At 35.4% G+C, this 20,805-nt stretch overlaps 4 protein-coding genes across 5 annotated transcripts; 2 read left to right on the plus strand and 2 right to left on the minus strand.

The window, feature by feature from the left end:
* Positions 1-3: 3 nt before the first annotated feature.
* Positions 4-3,061, plus strand: Polr1C (RNA polymerase I and III subunit C). The gene is made up of 5 exons (XM_081980477.1): positions 4-165; positions 222-645; positions 2,362-2,544; positions 2,603-2,845; positions 2,902-3,061. Exons 1-5 carry the CDS (start codon positions 106-108, stop codon positions 3,009-3,011), a joined length of 1,020 nt encoding a protein of 339 aa, XP_081836603.1. The 5' UTR covers positions 4-105; the 3' UTR covers positions 3,012-3,061.
* LOC145729639 (proteasome activator complex subunit 4B-like) lies at positions 3,051-15,264 on the minus strand. The gene is made up of 17 exons (XM_081980484.1): positions 14,843-15,264; positions 14,469-14,609; positions 14,254-14,415; positions 13,917-14,133; positions 13,582-13,859; positions 12,364-12,714; positions 11,889-12,312; positions 10,664-10,903; positions 10,149-10,609; positions 9,861-10,038; positions 8,571-8,822; positions 8,010-8,518; positions 5,542-6,827; positions 5,166-5,482; positions 4,996-5,115; positions 3,530-3,733; positions 3,051-3,476 (listed from the first exon to the last, which is right to left on the minus strand). The coding sequence occupies exons 1-17, from the start codon at positions 15,049-15,051 to the stop codon at positions 3,342-3,344; spliced, it is 5,484 nt and encodes a 1,827-aa protein (XP_081836610.1). The 5' UTR covers positions 15,052-15,264; the 3' UTR covers positions 3,051-3,341.
* On the plus strand, positions 14,769-19,776 carry LOC145729631 (uncharacterized). The gene is made up of 8 exons (XM_081980469.1): positions 14,769-14,910; positions 15,853-15,958; positions 16,016-16,193; positions 16,247-16,967; positions 18,156-18,459; positions 18,754-18,969; positions 19,248-19,344; positions 19,510-19,776. The coding sequence occupies exons 2-8, from the start codon at positions 15,853-15,855 to the stop codon at positions 19,745-19,747; spliced, it is 1,860 nt and encodes a 619-aa protein (XP_081836595.1). The 5' UTR covers positions 14,769-14,910; the 3' UTR covers positions 19,748-19,776.
* Positions 18,478-20,679, minus strand: Vps24 (vacuolar protein sorting 24). Of its 2 annotated transcripts, none has more exons than XM_081980482.1 (3): positions 20,512-20,679; positions 19,758-20,450; positions 18,478-19,229 (listed from the first exon to the last, which is right to left on the minus strand). In XM_081980482.1, exon 2 carries the CDS (start codon positions 20,418-20,420, stop codon positions 19,761-19,763), a length of 660 nt encoding a protein of 219 aa, XP_081836608.1. In that variant the 5' UTR covers positions 20,421-20,450; positions 20,512-20,679; the 3' UTR covers positions 18,478-19,229; positions 19,758-19,760. The 2 variants fall into 2 exon arrangements, with proteins under 2 accessions (XP_081836608.1, XP_081836609.1); XM_081980483.1 differs by having other exon boundaries at positions 19,758-20,447; positions 20,512-20,652.
* Positions 20,680-20,805: the final 126 nt, after the last annotated feature.

A 20,805-nucleotide genomic window follows, 5' to 3' on the forward strand; every position in this document is an offset into this window, starting at 1 on the left:
GTCTCTGAAAACGGTACTTAAAGAAAAATAACCTCACTTTTTATTTGCACATTCCATGCATGTAAATACAAAACTTTTGAGTTGATTATAATTTAATTGTACGAAATGGATACACTCAACGACGAAAAACCTCGAATAATACTAACAGAGAATCGAGTAATCGATGTAAGTAGCCCTGGTAGTCGCTAATCAACTCATTCAACTCAAATTTTCCTTCCTAGAATGTACCCAAAGGTCCCACAGTACTAGACGAACATTTTGATGTAAAAACTTTTAAGAAAAAGTTCCAAATCGTAATAGTACGGCACGATAACACAGACATGGAATTTGACCTAATAGGCTGCCACCCTTTCCTAGCAAACACATTTCGCAGACTAATACTTAGTGATGTTCAGGCAATGGCCATTGATAAAGTCCACATTCTGAACAACACCTCAATAATACAGGACGAGGTTTTGGCCCACCGGCTTGGGCTGATACCTCTCAAAGCTGATCCTAGACTGTTTGAATGTAAAGCAGATCCAAATAGTGCAGCTGATGAAAAGGACACATTGGAATTTGAGTTGAAGATTAAGTGTTTGCACAATAAGGATTCCAGTAAAAAGGATTCTTCCAGACCAGAAGATTTGTATAAAAATTCTAATGGTAAGTATAATTAATTGTAAATTTTATAACTTTGTTGCTATGTGCTGTGAATTTTTTGTATTTCTCATCTACTTTCTTGACTTTTTATGAATATTAAAATTAAATTATGAGTATAAGTAGTAGAGATGGCCCAAGGTAATTTTCAACAGTAAATTATTGAGAATTTTCTTTTACATTTTCCTCAGAATTTTCTTTATTAAATTGTCAGTAAGTTTAAGTTACTGGGAATGTTCTCTAAGGCTTTTTTTAGTTGTCAATTGTGAATAAATGCTTGCTGTTTACCACAATTAAAACGTAAAATTTGAAGCAGGGTTTCAAAATGAAACTATATTCAGTATTCAGGCAATGAAATTGTAGACAAGTGATCTTGGCATTTTAAACTCACACAAAACCGCCCCAAACAAAAAAATCAGTTTTTCAGGCTCTAGAACACATTTTTTCCATGGAAAACCATGGAGTATCAAAGTGTTCTTTCAAGTCACAACTGTCAAATTTGGATCCATGGAGCTGTAAAGACTAGTTAGTTACAGTGTGGTTCCTCCAAATAACACATCTAGTTGATATTTTATAATTTTCAAATAATAATAGATAGTAATCCAAATTGAGGGGTAGACCAGGTGGACTGCCAATAATTTTTTGTACACCAAAATGCCTTTAATTAAAATACCTCACAATGCTTCATTATTGCTCAAAATGCCGCCTCATATTACCTTGAAATACCTTTAAGTTATTTAAACTGCCTCAGAATGCATTCAAATGTTTACTTACATTTACATTTGTGGCAATTTTAAATTTAGTTATAAGGCCCCTGGTATTGAGACAATGATAAACCTTGCTGAAATACACCCTTGACCCTTGTCAAAATGTCATAAGGATTAATGATTTAAAAAAAAATGACTTCCTCAGGTTACCTGATTGCTTTTCCAAATTTTGAAGACCCAAAAGCTTAAAATTCAATTTTTTTTTAAGTCACCTGACAGTTTTTAGGTTATGTTAGGTGACAATGTAAAGGTTTTTCCAAATTTTAGACACGTGATTTGACCTTGTGTCAAAAGCTTAAAATTGATTTTCTAAGTTTTTTTAAAATTCTAACAAACAAAAGTAATTTTTAAAAATGTAGTTTGAATGTTGAAAAATTGGTAAATTATCATAATAATTTGTAATGAATATTGTTTCAACTTAATATCATGTAACAAAGATTTTACCATAACAATTACATGTGCAGTCAATTTTGTTATATTTATGCACTGTATTGTCGAATGCTTGGTCTACTACAATGTATTCTTTAAAATATCGCAAAATATCCTTTATTTAGGCTTTATTTTGCTCAAAATTCCAAAGCAGAAAATATCACAAAGCATTTTGAAATACCTATACCCTATAATAATGCCTCAAAATTCTATGAAATGTCTTATAAATACCTCAAAATGCCTCGTAATACTTCAAAATGCTTCGTAATACTTCGGCGATCTACCTCTCGGTCCAAATTGTCGTTTTTGAGGTGCATTTATTAGCTTTTTTTTCATTATTCTCTTGAATTCTCCCCGAAAATTCCTTTTGGCATTTTCTCCAAAAATAGGTTTCTGAGAATTTTTCCCCTCTATTCAAGTCTCAACTTTCCTTAGTCTGAATTACGTTGAGGCAATTTTTGTAAAAATAATTTTTACACTAATTTTAAAACTCTGGTAACTTTCTGAAAACTCTTCTTTCTTTCAGTTTACTCTAAACAAATTAAATGGGTGCCAATTGGTAGCCAAAAAACCAAATTCAAAGAATCAGACGTAGGACCAATTCATCCAGATATTTTAATAGCAAAAATGCGACCAGGTCACGAATTGGACTTAAAACTGTTTGCGATTAAAAGCAACGGACGAGACCACGCAAAATTTTCACCTGTCGGTCAGTTTTAATTGCTTTTCAGTGTGATTGTAGTCCTAAAAATTGCTCAACATTTCAGCCACTGCATTCTATCGCCTATTACCGGATATTAGAATAATTAAAACTGTAGAAGATGAAGCAGCTTACAGATTGCAGAAATGCTTCTCACCCGGTGTGATTAGTATCAGAAAAGAGAACGGAATTCAGTTTGCTGTAGTCAATGAAAAACAGGCAAGGTATGACATGAGCAGCAGAAATGTGTTTAGGTATGACGACCTGAAAGATGCTGTTTTGATGTCCAAAGTCCAAGATCACTTTATTTGTAAGTATTTTCTTGTGTTTAATGGATTATTGTTTATTTGGTGATTGTTGGTGCAGTTACCATTGAGTCAGTGGGGGCTTTAGCACCAGATGTGATATTTAGGGAAGCTGTCACTATACTGAAGGAAAAATGTACGTCACTTTTATCTGAACTTAATTCCAATTAAAAAAATGCCTACACTGACTGGTCAATAAGACAATAAAAATTTAAAAAATAGTTTAATTTACTTAAATAAACAAAACCTTTCCAGAAAACGTTACCATCCCTTTTTTAAAGTTTAATGTTTTTCTGTCGTTATTCTGAAAGCAAAAACAAGTTTAAAAACCAACACTTCTTCCAAGTGATTATTATAAAAAAATTTACTTAAATAATTTTAAGTAGCGTCGTTAAAAAAAATTAGTGTGGCCCAACAATACAGATTTAACATATCACTTTGTTATACCGCGCTTGTCTGTATAAATATAATATATGTATAAAAACCACAATACAAAACAAACTACACATAGTAACTAGGAGGTACAGTAAGATCACTTAAAATCGACAACTCTTCCTCAGAAAATTTCAACTTGTGTAACTCCCAATTGTCGTGGTGAGTCCTCTTGAAGTCTCCCATAGTTTTACGGATTGTTGCCTATTTTGAATGTATGATGAGGTCAAAAATGTTTGTAACGAGTCTCAACTTACCGGAACAGGTTGAGGATCGCTTAAGTGAGGTCCTAAAGCCGCAAACACGCTAGGCAAGTACTCGGGGACGTCATAAGGATGCGCGTTTATAAATGAACACAGCCCCAACACTCCCGCGTGTCTTATTACGAGTTTTTTGGACGCGTCCGCGTTCTTTGTCCCGCCTTTTTTTAGTTTTGTGCGCGCTTTTTGCTTGAAATTTTCCTGGGAAAACGCCAATAATAAGTATCATTAATATTGACAAAATGACGCTAGGAAAGAATGAACAGAGTATCATACATTAGGGTGTTGGTATAACGAAGGTTATTCAAAAACTAAACGTAATGAAGTATTTTTGTGTTGTGAAAGAATTTTGCTTAACATCAGATAATACCAGATTTCAGCTCACTGTTGCCAGTTGTATTGTACAAGCTAAGCTAAATGTACTGTACGTTAAATTTGGCATCAGTGTTTTAATAAATAATCTAGGTCACAAATTTGGGAACAAATGCCTTTGTGCTTGAGGTATTGTGCTTAATTTTATGATAAACGAGGCATTTAAATAAATAAAAACAAATTAAGAAGGCAAGTAGAAAACACTAAAATTAGATATATTATACAGGGTGTCCCTGAAATGACTGTACAGGGTCTTTTATGGGGGACTGACCAACCTCCTTTTTCCGACTTCCCTGTATGTAATTAAAAAACCTGAAATAGCCATTTAATGTAGTTTAAAAAGTTGAATCCAAAAATGACCACAAAATTTTATTTTTTTTTAAATTTTATTTCTTTATATTGTTTTTTGTTGTTTGTTGTAAAATTGTAAAACATGTCTTATATTCTACCCTCATTTGTTTATGAGTTCCAGAGTTATAATTAATGAATGGTCCTCTCTATAATTTTTTTTATCAATATAAAAGGTTTGTCAAAAAACAAATTTTGAAAAATAATTTTTTTTTTTTGTAAAAATATTTGCAGAATTTCGAAAATAGTTAAATATACCGGGTGATCCATTAGAAAAGGTTAGGTATATTTTGGTACTAATTTTTTGATTCAACTTTTTAAACTACATCAAATGGCTATCTCAGTTTCTTTAATTACATACAGGGAAGCCCAAAAAGGGGAGTTGGTCAGTCCCCAGTGAAAGACCCTGTACAGTCATTTCAGGGACACCCTGTATTATTTAGAAAATCTATTCCATCCATTATAAATAGGTGCTGGAAGCGTTATTTGCAGATACTACATAAAAAAGTAAATATTTCTATCTGGTTAACTTTTTTCAAAGAAAAATGGACTTTCTGGTTCTTCAAATGTTTTGAAAACGTTAATATTCAGCCAAAATTAAAAGAAATGAGTTAAGTTCACCCTTCAAATGCTACAGCAATTATAATAGACCAAAATACATTCAACAAAGATAGCCAATTGTGATAGTATTTTTGAGAACAATTTAGAGACACTCTGCAAAAAAATAATCAGATAACTCTTACCAAAAGTGCAGTTGGTTCTGGTATAAAATGACAGTGCAACAATCCGCTAACCACTTTAGCGGCCTGCACTCGCACTTCCAATTGAGCATCCTCCAAAAGCGTCAAAACCATCTCTTGCACCTGAAAACCAACTGATTATCCTCATAAATCTTAACCGACAAAAAACTTACTTTCAAAACCCATTCGGGGTTGTTTTGTAGAGTTGGCATGTTGTAGAATACAAAGCACGGTAGAAACTCCGCTACTACCGCCCTGGCCGACCATAAAGGACAGTGAGTCACTTGTTCTATCGTCTGAAGGGCGTCTGGAATGTATTTTTGAATTGTCATGGTCTGTCCGAGGGATACCAGAAGGTTTGTCGCTAGAGTGGAAATTTCTTCGTCAGTTTCGTAGTTTTGAAGGATGGTCGCCAGAGGGAATAATGTCCAGTATTCAGTTCGGGTGGAGTAGTTTAATCGTGTGATTGACACCAGTAGGAACTTGGCAACTAAAGAAATCTCTCAGTTTAGTTATTTATTTTTGTTATTTTATTTAATAACAACTTACCAACTTTAAACAAACGCATTAATTCGTCCTTTTCTTCTTCCGTGACATCGACGGTAGAAATAGTACTATCACAGCCGTTCGTCGAGTCACTAGATCCTACATTTTGGTTTCGCCTTAATAAACACTTGTACAACTTTTCCAATCTGGGGCTCACTTCAGCGAAAAAATCTTCCACCCGAGGCCCTCGAGTCCTGGCACCTTGTGGAAACGTCAAATCCTTCCCGTAAATCAGCTGCAGTATCAAACTGATCTTCTCGCGAATATTCTGGAACGGATGCGACAAATGGGGTTTGAAATATTCCAGCATCTGTTCGTACACTAAAGCGTTTCTCCACGATTGCTGTCCGATTGTCAGGTAAAGTATGTGTAATCGACTACACGCGACAAACGACGTTGCGTCTTTTAAAGGATCGTCCATTAGAAACTCCACGAGCCAGTGGTATTTATTTGGATCTCTAGATTCGATGGCCATGGTGAAGCTGAATGTCCAGTCGTTAATTGTTTCGGTGCTCATATTAACAATGGCAGCGTCCAAAATAGGTAACATGTTTTCCCAAAGTTTTTTAGCTTTTTCAAACGACCAGTGTTTGGAGCCTCGTATTATACCGGCGATAATTTCTGCAGCGCATCTTTGGCTTGATTCATGTTTGTCTTCTGCTAACCGTTTAAGGTGCGGTAAGAACTTGGGAAGTAACAAGTCTTCGTACATTTTGAAAAAATTCTTAAACAAAAAGAAGCGGTACGCGTTGAAGTGGTCACTGCCCTTCTTCTCTTCCAATGATAAATACTTCATCAATTGATTGATGTTGTCGTCGTTGTTGAAAAAATCAAAGATTTCCTGCTCTGTTTGATTCATGTTATTTAGACGGGATGCCACAGATTTCTGTTGAGAGGGAGGAGCGTAAAGTGACAGCTTTTTCGGCCATGCATAGTACCCTGTCGATTGGTCATTCAAATAACGCACTGTGTCCCATTGCGACTCAGTTTTGGGGGTGTTAGCAGGATCGTAGAGCAACCAAAGATTATCTTCCCGCTCTCCTGGTATTAACGGTTTAGTTGAGTTGTAGTTTTTGGAGAAACTGAGGGGATCAACCTCAATTTTTTTAAACTTGGGTTTGTTCTGAATGGTGATGAAGGTTAGCACTTTGATGGCATCCTTTCTGATGTTGAGTGACTCGTGGATGATACATTTGAGGAAGTATTCAACCACTTCAGGTGAGTAGTTGACGTCGAAGTGAACCAAATCTTTGATGAAGCTTATCGCCATTGCGTTGTAACGCCAATGTCTGGAAATTGCTGTATTAATAACAGTTGGGTAAGGCAAAGTGTCCCGTAAACATTACAATCACACTATACAGGGTGTCCCAATAAGTCGTGCAAGTGCAAAAAAAACATTGTTTTGGGACACTCTGCAAGTCAGAAAATGCTCTATAAAATGCCGCAAAAACGAAGTTTCTACGATTAGCCGTTTTCGAGATATTTCATTTCTTTCAAAGCAAACTTTGGACTACTCCCACGACTTTATTTGAAGAGATAGAAAAAAAGTTGAATAGGAAAAGAGAGTAAGTCCGTTTAAATTTTCAGAGTTTTTGGACATTTTTCATTTTAGTGGTATCGAAACGCCTCCTGGCGGTGAATTTAGAAAGCTGAAAATTATTTTCTCTTGGCCACATTTACTAAGAAAAAAAATACGAGAAAGTTTAAATTGGGACAAAGTTGCGCAATTTAAAGCTCAATAAAAAAAAATTGATTTTCCGAGAGTACTCCAGAATATATACGAAAAAACAAGAATTTGGTTTTTTGTTTATTCCTAGAATTGATGATTTAATGAGTTATTTTTACATCCAAAGTGAAATACTCTCTGCTGGCACACTTACCTGCTGGAGAAAATGTTAACACTGTTAAAATAATAACTAGGCTTTCAAACAATTTTAAAATAGTAAGTGATGTGCTCATTTTGTGTAAAACCAAATTTCTGGTCTTTGCAACTTAAAGAAACCGTATTTTTGGCTTCTACAAATCCAATTTTGATTTGAAAAAAAGCTTTTCTTTTTGCCATTATAGAACTTATTCTGGTAAAAAAGTAGGGTTTTTGAACACATTTAATTGGTATTGCCCGTGTGTACAGAAGCCTAATAAAGTTACATTTTGAAATAAGTCTAAGCAAAACTTTGAAGCATTTGAAGACCAAATTTGAGCAAAAAATAAAAATAGTAAAGTTTAGAATGCTAGAAAGTCTTTGACAACAACCCAGAGACTCTTAAACCATGAGAAACTATTTCAAGTGGTGTGGTCTTGAAAAGTAAGTTAAAAAAGTCATTATTTATCATCTTTTTGATCCAAAGAATGTCACAAGTACCCTTTCACAAATCTAGTACTCTCCATAAAGATGAAAATTCCAGAGAAACCCTCTCATACACTTTACCATAAAGTATGATCTTAAAAATAATTAAAAAAAAAAAACTTACAAGTTGCCCTGCTTTAAACTGGTCAGCAAACTGTTCACCGTCACATCATAAGCTTGACGCCGTTCCAAAGACTTCCGTTTTAAATACTCTTCCCCCTCATCGATGTACTTTTGGAAAATGCCAACATCACACTTGTAGGGTTTGGTTGCCGCTAGATTATAGGCAGCTTGCAGCGTTCGTTCCGGTATCACCAGCTTAATAGCGATGGTGGGGAAAAACTTGTGAACGGTGTCTGTTAAAGCCGTGATCAGGTTGACGATAGACGGCTTTTCCGATGGCATGGAACGCACCAAAAACGGCCAAATTTGTTTAATAAAATTCCAATCGTGACGGGCTATGATCGGTGAATTTTTCGGACCGAGCAGGATGTAAAGACAGCCCTTAAACGCTTCGTGGTTTTTAACCGAGTCCAATTGGAGCATCTCAATCAGTTTGGGAGTGAGCAACGTGTACGAGTAGGGAAAAGTCTGGATCATAGCGTAGAGCTTTGATTGAGCGGATATCCTCACCTGGACATAATTATTAAGAAAATCTAACATGGAAAGTTAAGTTCAAGTTTACCTCGCTGTATCTGGAAACGCTCAACTGCAGTAAATCATCGAGGATTTGCTTGTGTGTTGCGGTGAACGAACAGTTTCGACTCTCGAAACGGAATTCGTGCTGTAGCAGAACGCGGTCAATGTGCATGTAGCGTAAATGTTGCTTGCGTTGGTGCAAACGGTCCTCTAACATTTTTTTCGCTGAATGAAAGCTTTTCCAGTGCATCTCAAAGTCGGTGATTCGAGATTTGTTGAACAATATTATATTGAAAATCTACCAAAGAATGATAATAATCAATAAAATAATGGATTTGACCCAGTGGTAGACTGCTGGGGAATTATGATGTACAAAGTGTAGGAATTTAGTGGGTATTATTTGGGAATTGGCAGCACTACTAAGAATTAGTATAACAAACATTAAAATAACAATAGAAACTAATTTGACCTAAGGTGGCTTTGAGTTAATGAAAAGTTTTAACAACATTACTTGACAGACTTTCTCTTATCTTGAAAAACCTGTCAAAAATTGTCAGAGGCCTCTACAAGTGTTCTGAATCTTTTAAGAATTGTCTTGTCAAGCCAGAACCATTTTGAGAATGCCGACAGTTTTTAGAAACCACTGAAAACCTGTCAAAATTGTCAGAGCTCTCTATAAGTGTTCTAAACTGTCAAAAAATTGTATTAAAATTGCCAGGAGCCTTTAGAACCATTTTGAAAATGCCAAAAACCTCTAAATAGTACTGAGAACCTTCCTAAAACTGCCAGAGGCCTTTAGAACCATTTTGAAAATGCCAAACACCTCTACATAGTACTGAGAACCTTCCTAAAACTGCCAGAGGCCTTTTACAAGTGTCTTAACCTAAGAGTGAGAGTGAGAATTAGATAAAATTATAAAAATAGTAAAAACTAAACTTTCTGTCCTCTAGAACTAATTATTTGAGGCAAATTTTTGACCACCCTGTATCATCAATTTTGGACGTTTTTTTGCACCCACTGTTAGAACAAACTGCAAAACACAAAAGAAAACCAAGAAAAACTCGCTTTCTGATAAGTGTAAATTAAAATTGTTTTGGAGACTGAAAATATCAAATTTCACATTAAATACTAAATATCTTAGAAACGGATACAGATAAGTTATGACTTTATACACGAACTATGTCTAGAATTTGACGTAGAATCCAAAAATGCAAAAAAATACAAGTGCGCATTATTGGCATATTAGAAATTTTACCCAACGGTTTCTCCCTCGGATTTGAAGAAAAATAGTTATGTAACTTTGCCAAAAACAATTAAAAGTAAAATTTCTACTTACATTTACAATCTGCTGAAGACTTTGAGTATCACCTTCATCCACCTCTAACAGTTTAGCTTGTGTTTTATGAAGCACGTCTGTAATTTTTTTACGAATGTTACTTCCATCAGGCATGTTGACTTCCCCTTCGTTGATTACGATCAAGTTAAAAGCGAATGGTTCCAAAACGGATTCAACTCTATAAAGAACAGAGACATAGCTTTTATACAGTTTAGTAAATATATAGCGCGGTTTAAACAATTAAGTGACAATTGAAAAACATATTAAAACAGTGTAAGTCCTACTTACAGCTTGTAAGCAGGTTCCTCCCAAATCGGCAACAACAAATGACAGGATAACACTGAAATCACAATTTTCAGCGTGCATTTCAACTCTTGTCGGCTCATTTTCAACGTCCCGTTCGAATACCGCTCCAACTTATCCAATTCAGGCACCAAATACTTGTTAACCAACATCTGAACAGCCGCTATTTCCTTTTCTTTCGGAATGTACCAATCGATTTTCACATCTTTCAGTTTGAAGGGTTTTGCCCATTCCCGAACGGGCAGAAACTTTTCTATGGGACTCCCGTAATCAGCTGTACAACTCCTGTGTTCTTTCGGACGCATGTTGGTTAAAGTACCCAGCAGCAAATCCAACATTCTGGCCGCTAAACGTTGCACTTCCAAACAGTTCATGTGCAATGTCAAATCGAGGATGTGAGTTAGTTTGTCTAGGTAGGGTAAAACGGCTTCTCGACCGTTCAAAACCTAAATAAACCCCATTAATTTGAAGGTTCTGTTAAGGCGGAAATCGGCACAAACCTCGGACAGTATCAAGAAATTAAATAAGAATTTTGCATCTACATGTTCCTCATTATGCATGTTTGGATTTTCTTTTAAAGCTTCCTCGATCGAGTCGAATAAGTAAGGTAGGAAAAGTTTGAAAGTTTCCACAGCATTTACCACGCTAAAGCAATGTGCCACCATAGCTACCATTTTGCCAGCAACTTGGACTTCTAAGATTTTTTGAGTGGCGTAATTGTAGAATTTTCTTAAAGCACTCTGAAAAGGATGTTCAATAAAAACAAATTTCAGACAACAAGAAAATTGGAAATTCCTGTTTTCTACAAATAGCTTTGGTATTTAATTTTTCAAATAATCTGGTGGGGGTGGTACAAATTTTGCTTATTTGTACGAAATGGGCATGTCCCACAATTTTTTTTTATTTCATAACTACAAAGACAGTTTGAAAATATTATACCCGTATTTTTTTGTTTTCAAAAATATTAAGTCTAAATAGAAAAAAAAAATGATGATAAAAACTACATTAATCTCATGTTTAAAACGCCCGCCGCCGGTGACGTACTACACTATCAACCAATCAGCGACAAGAAGTGAAACAGATGGCGTGCAACAGCCAATAAAATCGCCCAGAATTACGTACGTCACATGCGCGCCAAAACAGATCTTTTAAATTTAATGGACAAATTCAAACTAATGTAGGAACATTTACGACCATAATTTTTTCTTCAAGAATATGAAAAATTAGTTTTTTGATCCTATTCTTTCGATTCCAGTCATTAAAACAAAAATTTATGATATCTGGGATAGGCCCATTGAGTTATTAAAGAATCGTAGAGACTTCATTCTTCCTGGCATTTTAAAGAGAATTTCCGAACTTACAGAATAATTGGATATTGGAAAAGGCTGTTTATAGCAGTAGAGATATACAAGGAATTAAAAACTATCAGCCCTACAAGATAACTTACAAATTAACTGTCTTAATATTAATTAAATTAATTATTAGAATAGTTTTGGAAGATCTAAGACACTTGAAGACGTCTCTCTGCTAATTTTTGACAGCTTTAAAATATCCTTGTGAGGTTTAGGACACTTGTAGAAATCTCTGGTAATTTTAGAAAACTTTTGAAAGGTTAAAAACAACAAAAACAATTTACCAAGTTGGTCCTTTGATCATAGTAACTTAAACAGTCAGAAACTGACCACATTGAGCTTATTAAACAATGTTTAGAAAACAAAGTGTTACCTGAAAAACCTTTGGAGAACTCTGCATTAACACTACACTGACCACTGACACGACGGCAGTCTCGGCATGAGCCTCCGCCCGATTTTTACCATTATTGCTGGTCATTTGTTCCAACCGGATAAAATCCAAAGAGTTCGAATCGACCCACAGAAGCATGCGATCGAAAAACTGCAGTACGAAATCCTCGAAGTCGGCTGAAGCTTCGCAAATCATGTGTTCCTCCTCAGTCAAGTCCGAATAAAACTGGTGGGCCTTTGAAGAGTCTACTATCGGTATCATATTCAAGAAATGCACTATAAAATTGAAGGTAACATAGGACTTTCTGACGTCGTTCGGGTCTATGCCCGGTAGTAACGCCATTAATAACGGTATGACGTGGGTAGGACCTTCTGGGTAATTGTGTTCATTACCCTGTATCATATGCCTGTAAAAACAACTTTATCCAACCAATTTAAACAGTTGCAACCAGTTTTACCGTCCAACTGCAATTATAGCCACCATAGAGCTAGTTAACTTATGGGGTTCAGTCAAACTGTCCATGGACAAGTATAACTTATCCAGAATTTGTGGCACGACAAGATTGGGTCTGAGCGAGGCTAAATATGAGAAAGCAAGGCAAACGTCTTGCGCTCCCATTCTACAAAACATCGCAGGCTCCAAACAAGTCTTCAAAAGATTAACAAAACGATCAATATCGGCGTTCGTTAGTTTGTAATGCTCCGGAACGTTATTGTCCCATGAGGGAAACTTGTATCGTTCCCAGTGCACTCTTTGGACAAAGAAGAAAGCCAGTTTTCGAAGAAATTCTCTCAGTTTCAATGTCCACCTAAACAGAATAATTATACTTATCTTATAAATCGTGAAATTTTGAATTTACTGAAGTTGCAGCTCACGGAACTCGGTTCCAGTGAATGTTACGGAAAAAAGTATTGTTATATGATTTAAAGAGCATTTCACTGGCTTTTTAGTGGTGCTTGAATGAACTTTGTAACCGCATTAATTACGGAGTTACAGCCGGTCAAGCTTGAATCAACCTCTTTGAGTTACTTTGCAAAAAAAGTGAATTTATTAAGTTGTAGCTCACGGAACTCGGTTCCAGTAAATGTTACAGAAAAAGTATTGTTACGTGATTGATTTAAAGAGCATTTTACTGACTTTTTAATGGTGTTTGAATGAACTTTGTAACTGCAATAATTAGAGTTACAGCCGGTCAAACTTGAATGTACCTCTTTGAGTTACTTTGCAAGAACTGAATTTACTGCAGCTTATGGTTTCAGTGAATCTTACAAAATTCATGTTTTTCTAGCTTTAGAATTTTACATACACTTTTGGAGAGTTTTTCCTACTTTAACTACACTTTAGAGTTACTGAAGCACTTGAGTGCAATTCAGTGGGTTTTGGCCTGTAACTCCATTAAATGACCCTTTAGGGCAAAATTACGAGTACCTACTTGAAAGCAATCTTATAGAGCGTGAAATTCCCTACAAGTCTCTAATTTACTAAAGGATTTTTAATAATTTTAATAACGGATCTACGCTCTGTTGAATGGACACTATTATAATAATAACTAAATAATATTCAATCACTTTTTTTGAGTAATTGTGACAGCTCTGGAACAGTTTTAAGGCAAAATACGCAGCAATAAAAACAACATAAAAACTTGTTTAATCAACAATTCCTAAATGTAAATTACCTTCCCACATTGGCTGGTTGAAAATAAGACTCCAAAGTTTGCATCAGTTTTTCTAAATGAAAAAAAGTGGGATTATGGTCTCCATGCAAACTGCACGTAATCCAAATCGCCATAGCTCCAGTATCCAATTTATGCTGTTTGCCTAGTTGACGCTGTTTAAATGTGACTGGTAACTGGAAGGATCTCAAAAACCGTGCAAACATTTGTGGAACATAAGGTGTCCAGTCTATATAACCCATCTGATATCTTGCTAGACCACTAACAATCCATAGCATATTCTAGAATGAAATTTCACTTTATACATTATTTATAATGAAGAATAGGAGAAAACTAACATTCTCCCATGCTCCACTGTTGTGGCATACATCCCAGAGACTCATAAACTCCTCAAACCAGAGCTTGTAACTGATATCAGCCTCTTCAGGTTTGACAGCATTAGGTAAAAAGAGTTCCAAGTATTGGATAGCATTTGTAATTTTAGTACCGTCAAATGGACAAAGTTTTGGGCGAAATTCATCCAGAATTTCCTGTGTTGCTGAGGCAGGGAAATACCTGTGTTCAATAATAATTAACCTTGGATTTTATTTAATGAGTAACACAACAATGATTGTGTAATAATTTGGTTGATTTCTGCCAAAGAATGTTAACTGGCTTACAAATAAAAATACTTACACTTTGCACTCGCGAATTGTGGTGAAAAGTGTTAGCTCAAAGCTAGAAAAGTATCTATACATGCCAATTTCAGATTTACTCTTTTCAACAGTCCGCATGACCAAGTCATATAAAGGCCTCCAGTCAAGTTGCAAGTCATCTCGACTTAAAAGATACTTTTTCCTAAATAAAGTTAAGGAATTAAATATAGTTCCACTTTGAGATGTAAATCTTACTTTAATAAGTGTGTCAAAGTAAAAGCGCATTTATTAACCCTGGTGGGCTCCAAGTCAGGAATTATAATTAATTCGTAAAACAGCTTTATTAGGGCAATGTGGTCCTCTTTGGAGAACTTTAGTCCATAGATTTTAATGTACCTAAAATGGCGGTAACATTTGAATATCCTCGAATCACTTTGCAGATACTACAAGTCATGACCAATCAGAAGAAACGTCAGTTGTCAGAATACTTTCAAAAGTCAGAAATTTCTTTTATTTTTTGAGACTTTCCCTGAGGTCCAAAACAAATTTTTTAAACTATTTTGCTGTTAAAATGTGTTGTTTTAAAGGACAGGACTTGTAGTTGCAAAAAAATTAAAAAGGGCAGGTACCTGTTCAGCTTGGACGTCCATAGAGCGCATCCTGGACGAATTTCACGTGCCAAAACAGATTTAACAAGGTTAGTTTTTATAGCTCCAAACAATTTTTCCGATTCCTCATCCAAATGCCTCGCGTAAGGCAGTAGCTTGTTGTAGGCGTTTTCTTTTTGGGGCCTATACCCCAGTGAAGAGGCCCTCTCCTCTTTATATGCCTCATCCATACTACTTTAGCACCTTTCAGGTTTAAAAGTTAAAAGTCACGACTCCCGTTACAAAAACAATACAATACACGACACTGGAGGAAAACAATACGTTTCGGGCGGTTTTCTACGACTCGACTGCGGTACCACTTTTACATTGGTGCTATTTTTATTTACAATTTCACCCAGTCATGTTCTTTTTATCAATTTTTTTTGACAGTGATTTTAAATTGTAATACAATGGAGGTTTGACGGTTTTGACGTAAGACCGACCGTAGTTCGACCAATCAGATTTCATTGTTTTACGCGCTTCATTCAAATCCCCCAATATCTGCACTTAAATAATTAATATTTTGCTATTTCATTTCGATTGCGTTGGATTTCAAATTAGTAATAGTTAGTTAAGGATACCCTCGATATTATCCCACTGAAACTGTTTAGGTTATTCATAGAATGACTGATTAATTAATAATGAATGGCACTTTCCACTTGAAATTTTCTTTGTTGCTATTTTTACAGTTTTTCTTAATAAATATAGAAGCAAAGTAACGATACATATAACTAAACCATATTATCCAAAAATATGCAAAGTTTCTATTAAATTATCCTCTAAAATTGTTCATTTTCACAGATTCAGTGACTGCTAACCATGATATTTAAATTATCAGGAATAGATTCAGCAAGTTTTTGAAAGTAGTATGTATCCGCTTCATTTTAGCATACCAAACAAGTTTAATTTACCATTTTAATGTCCCTGAAACACTTTCAAGTTATTTCACATTTAAAACATAAACTTACTGACACAGAAAATAAATATTACAGATGTCCAAATCCCTGATGTCCTTTACTCTATCAAGAGCAGCATGGAGATCATCAGGAAACTGGTACAATGGACTTCGCACTTTAATTCCTAATCGCAGTTTTTCAGGTAGTTTTTATATACCCCTGTTTCACAGGTTTTTGTCACACAGTAACAAATTTCCAGGAGATTCACTGAAAGTTGTGGATCAACATGATACACAAGACAATCTTATCACTCACATACGTTCGGCAAATTCAATTTCAAACCTTCTTAAAATTGTCCATGACAACTATCGTCAAATGGATGAGAAACATTCGGTATATGCTTTGAAGACGATATTTGCCTTACAGCGAGATGGAAGGTACTGTTTTTACGTTTCAACTGGTTTTAGATTTTATTTAAGTGTTTGTTTAGATCGGAGATGTCGGCTTCAAAGCTAATCAGTCATCCAGACTTTGAAAAAATTTGTAGAAACATTAAACGGTATTCGGGTGTTATACAATTATCAGACGCGGTGGACAGTTTGAAAGCTTTGGCTTACGTAGACGTGTCTTCCAAGAGTACAATAACCCAGACTTTGTTGCAAATCGTTAGGGGTAACATCAATCACTTGAGCATATCGCAGATTATTTTCTTGGACTTTCTGCTGAAGAGTTTCGATCAAACCCCACTAGTCGAGGCGTTACAAATAGCTATACCAATGGTGTTTGAAATCAATTTGCCAGTCAAACTCAACGACCACAATCCAGAACAAATGGGCGAGTGTTTCCAATACGCCGTCAACAAACATTTGAGTATGGATACTATTAATTTCTTGCAACGAAAACTGGAAGAGTATCCTGGAGAATTTGACGCAAACACTGCACAACGTGTGGTTAACGTAATTTGTTCTTTACCCCGTGACTATTCTTATGAAAAACTGTTGCGGCGAGTTTCCACCGATTTGGTGGTTAATATCGACGACATAGCGATAACCAAAATGGAAATTTGCCTTAATCGATTGGCGCACAAGTTCTCGAATAAGTACCCATTTTACTATCAGGAAGTACTATTTGACACGTGCGCTAATTACATTGTTGATAACAATATAGGGTATAAAAGAGCTGTTGGAGTTGCAAGAAATATGGCTAGACTGGTAAGTAAAAGTTTTTTCTATTTCTGACAAGGCATTTATAAGCAAATTTTAAACGCAAACCAAGCATTTTAAAGGTTTTTAGGACACTTGGACAGTCCTCTGGTCATTTTTATGAGTATTTGAAAGCTTCTGACGGTTATAAACGGTTTTTTTTAAGGTTTACACTCCTGTAAAGGCCTCTGACAATTTTTAGAAGGTTTTCGATTGTATCTGGAAGCCTCTGGTCATTATAAACGATTTTTCTAAGGGTTAGGACACTTGTATAGGGGCTTTTGGCTATTTTAAACGTTTTTTCGATGGTTTTAGGACGCTTGTAGAGTCCTCTGGCCATGAAGAAGTTTTTGATAGTATTTGGAAGCCCTTATAAACGATTTTCCTAAGGTTTGGGACTCTTGAAAAGGCTAACAATTTTTAGGAGGTTTTCGTTAGTATTTTGAAGCTTGTGGCCATTATAAACGATTTTTCTAAGGGTCAGGACACTTGTAGAGCCTTATGGCCATTTTGAAGGCCGCATGTAAAGGCATCGGACAACTTTTAGGTCTCTGGCGATTATGAACGATTGTTCTAAGGTTTGGGGCCTTTGTAAAAGTGTCTGACAATTTTTAGAAGGTTTTCGTTGGTGTTTAGAAGTATTTGGTCATTATGAACGATTGTTCCAAGGGTTAGGACACTGAAAGAAGCCTCTGACAACTTTTAGGAAGTTTTAGCTGATATTTAGAGGTCTCTGAAGATTATAAACGAATCATTCTAAGGTTTAAGACAGTTGTAAAAGCCTCTGACCATTTCAAAACATTTTTAGTAGATTTCGATAGGGTTTAGGGGTTTTCTGGTCATTTAAACAACTTTACCGCTAATGAATTATTGGATTGAGCTTTTACAAACCCTTCTTCACCCATTTTGGAGACATTTCATGCAGTTGTAAACTTTTTTTTCAAAACATTACAACAATGATTCAAGTATCAAAAAATATGTTACGAAAAAATATTGATAGTGAATTATAGTCGGAATTTTAGCCGACGCGACGTGCCTCGTGACGTCATTCTTCCGTAGAAGGCAATGACATTTAATCCTCTTTTTAATACCAATAATTTTTTTTTCTGATTTAGCTATCAGCACATTTCTAAACTAACTATGCGCTAATGTTCAGGAAAGTAAAACCCCTATTTAACGGACTGTTTTGCTTTTCAGAATCATTTTCACAAACGTCTTCTAGATTACATTTCAAACTGTGTATATGCAAATCCCAACATAGAAAAAGATGCGGCAGATATCTACAGCATAACAGTATTTCTAATTCTAACCGATTATCGACCGGTGCATTGGGATCACTTAAAAGAATGGATTCGAAGTTGTAAAAATATGGCGGTGGAGAATCGCAAAGAAATAATTTGGATACGATTTGCTGCCGCTCTTTGCGTCCTCGATATTTATAAAATTGACGTTCTAAACAGGGCCCTAAATGAGAACTACATCAGTCATTTGATGGAACAAAGTAAGTGAAAGAAATGCATTTAAACAAATAAAACTTTTTATTAAAATTAGTGCAAACAATCGATAAGGTTTCAAAATTTACACAATATTATAGAATCAACAAAAAAATGTACAGCAGTGTAATAAATAGAAAAATATTAACATTCCATTTTAAAAGAGACCAAATGTCTGTGTTTTAAAATGGAATGCAATCAACTTAATTATTATTTTGATTTTTTCAATTATCTATTTGTGTTAATAATACTTCATTTGATTAAAGCATAAAGTGCACTACCTAATAAGCATTTTGTCATAGAATTCCGTTCAAACTTTGAAAACTACTTTGTAATCTGGCAATGTATAAAAACATACAAACCAGATTTTGAGGATCTCCTGCCTAGCAACTTAGATCCGCAAACCATAAATTACATTGAAAAAGACGACTTTCCCCTGCAAGGAGCTTTACAGACTGCCTTTGGAGGAGAAGAGTTTGTGTTCACAAACTTATTTTCAAAGACTGGAATCCAAATAGGTCAGTATACTATTATTATTTATACACAGTATTATTAGTAAGCAAATACTAAAAGTTATGGAACAAAATAGGACTTAACCAGGCACTTTATGTTACACTCCCTTCTGAATAACCTGAAAGGCTTGAATACTTCAACCAGAATACATAAAATTATATGTAGAGAAGTAAAAATATCACATATTACAGTTAAGTTGTAAATCCAGTTGTAAAGACAACAAACATCCCTTCTTTGGTTAGTCCATATTCCAAGTGTATATAATCTGCAAACATAATTTCAGATCACGCCATGATATTTAGTAATGGAGCAGCAGTTCCTTTTGAAATTAAAAGTGTAAAATTTGTGGAAGACATCAAGCTAGATGATTCACAACAGTTGTAAGTTATATTTTGTTGGTAAAACTTGAAAAGTGTATAAAATAATAGCTAAGTTCAGTACTATAGAAAGTTGACAGACAAGATTACTTACCAATCATGTTTTACAAACTTTTCAAGTTTTAGTGATATTTTTAGGTAAAATTTAAAAAACAATTTTTATTGCAGAGTAATTATATGGGCAGGCATGGATTACCATTACACCCTAAATACTAACATGTTAAGGGCAATACCAGCAAAAAGGCTTGACATTTTAGAAAAATCCTTAAAATGTGCTTTGGTACCAATAAACATAAAAAACTGGAGAGAGCTTCTAGATGAAGAAAAAGTACCATATTTAGTTCAAAAAATTAAAGAAAAAGTAAACTTAGATATACAGAGTGTAGAAGTAGAAAATACAGTATAATAAATCTTACCATTTAAGACTTTAAAGCAGCTAAGCGACTTTGCATTTCCTCTAGTTCAGCCTCATCCTCTTCCTCACCAGCAGGCCCTTGGGCCTCCTTAACCTTTTCTGCAGGTTCTGAGGGTGGAAGTGGTGCCTCCCCAATTTTACCTTCAGTAATCTCAAACAGCACCTTATCAATTTCATTCTGTGCCGCCTCCTCCATTTCCTCAGTGTCTTCCATGTCTTCAAAGGTTTCATCCAGCATTTCTTCAATTATACCAGCCTTCATCATTTCTTTTGACATCTCCTGCATGGTGTGTGCCACTTCAGGTACCCGAATCAGTGACTGCATTGCTTGCATCACTTCAGTGGATTTTTGCAAAGAACCTGCCACTCTGAGAGTAGCCAACTGGTTTTTCATTTGTAACATCACTGAATTTAGGTGGGCTTTTGAGGTGTAGATTTTGTTGACTGCTTTTCTTGCATGCAAGATCTCTTTAGCCAGGATGGTGCAGGTGTCTTTGTCACCTTTCTTGGCTGCTTCCTTTAGTGACCTTTTAACTTTCTCTTCCTCCCTTTTGATGGAATTTATTTGGCGGTCGAGTTGGTAGCCTTCTTTTCTCAGTTTGTGGTTCCATTCATTCACCATTTCTTTTGGGTTGTGGCCCTGAGATTTGCCAAATAACCCCATTTTGCTTGGTGTGGTTCAGGTGACACGCTACTGAAATGTGTTAATTTCATTGTAAATTGTTCGTTTTCTATATTGCTTTTCGTAAAATTACCTTAACAAACTGATTTTTATGGGTTTTCCTGTGAATTAGTAATCGCTGTTTTGGTTTGATGATTTGTTGTTATTGTCACTGTCAAGCGGTAACTGTCACAAGTAAAAAGAGAAAAAACTTGGGGACTTGGGCCGCACTCTTTTGCAAGCTTCATGGAGGGGGTCAGACCGTACCTGACGTCACGATGACGTAATTTGACAGTTGGTTAACTTATGGTTCTGCTAAGTTACGTCATTATGACGTAGCATTCGTTCTGCTCGGTCCATAACGATTGCGGCCACGATTTTCCATGTC

This window comes from Ips typographus, linkage group LG5 (assembly GCF_016097725.1).
Source record: "Ips typographus isolate SLU linkage group LG5, UJ_Ityp_2.0, whole genome shotgun sequence".
NCBI lineage: Eukaryota > Metazoa > Arthropoda > Insecta > Coleoptera > Curculionidae > Ips > Ips typographus.

What these genes read in the sequence shown, in the direction of transcription:
- LOC145729631 (XM_081980469.1), top strand. Translation starts at nt 15,853, where the DNA reads ATGTCCAAATCCCTGATGTCCTTTACTCTATCAAGAGCAGCATGGAGA. An exon ending in CAAGAAATATGGCTAGACTG is followed by an intron (nt 16,968 to 18,155) that starts GTAAGTAAAAGT and finishes TTTGCTTTTCAG; the next exon opens with AATCATTTTCACAAACGTCT. An exon ending in CTAGATGATTCACAACAGTT is followed by an intron (nt 19,345 to 19,509) that starts GTAAGTTATATT and finishes TTTTTATTGCAG; the next exon opens with AGTAATTATATGGGCAGGCA.
- LOC145729639 (XM_081980484.1), bottom strand. Translation starts at nt 15,051, where the DNA reads ATGGATGAGGCATATAAAGAGGAGAGGGCCTCTTCACTGGGGTATAGG. An exon ending in ACAATTCGCGAGTGCAAAGT is followed by an intron (nt 14,134 to 14,253) that starts GTAAGTATTTTT and finishes TATTGAACACAG; the next exon opens with GTATTTCCCTGCCTCAGCAA. An exon ending in GCTATAATTGCAGTTGGACG is followed by an intron (nt 12,313 to 12,363) that starts GTAAAACTGGTT and finishes TTGTTTTTACAG; the next exon opens with GCATATGATACAGGGTAATG.
- Vps24 (XM_081980482.1), bottom strand. Translation starts at nt 20,420, where the DNA reads ATGGGGTTATTTGGCAAATCTCAGGGCCACAACCCAAAAGAAATGGTG.
- Polr1C (XM_081980477.1), top strand. Translation starts at nt 106, where the DNA reads ATGGATACACTCAACGACGAAAAACCTCGAATAATACTAACAGAGAAT. An exon ending in CAGAGAATCGAGTAATCGAT is followed by an intron (nt 166 to 221) that starts GTAAGTAGCCCT and finishes TTTCCTTCCTAG; the next exon opens with AATGTACCCAAAGGTCCCAC. An exon ending in AGTCCAAGATCACTTTATTT is followed by an intron (nt 2,846 to 2,901) that starts GTAAGTATTTTC and finishes TTGTTGGTGCAG; the next exon opens with TTACCATTGAGTCAGTGGGG.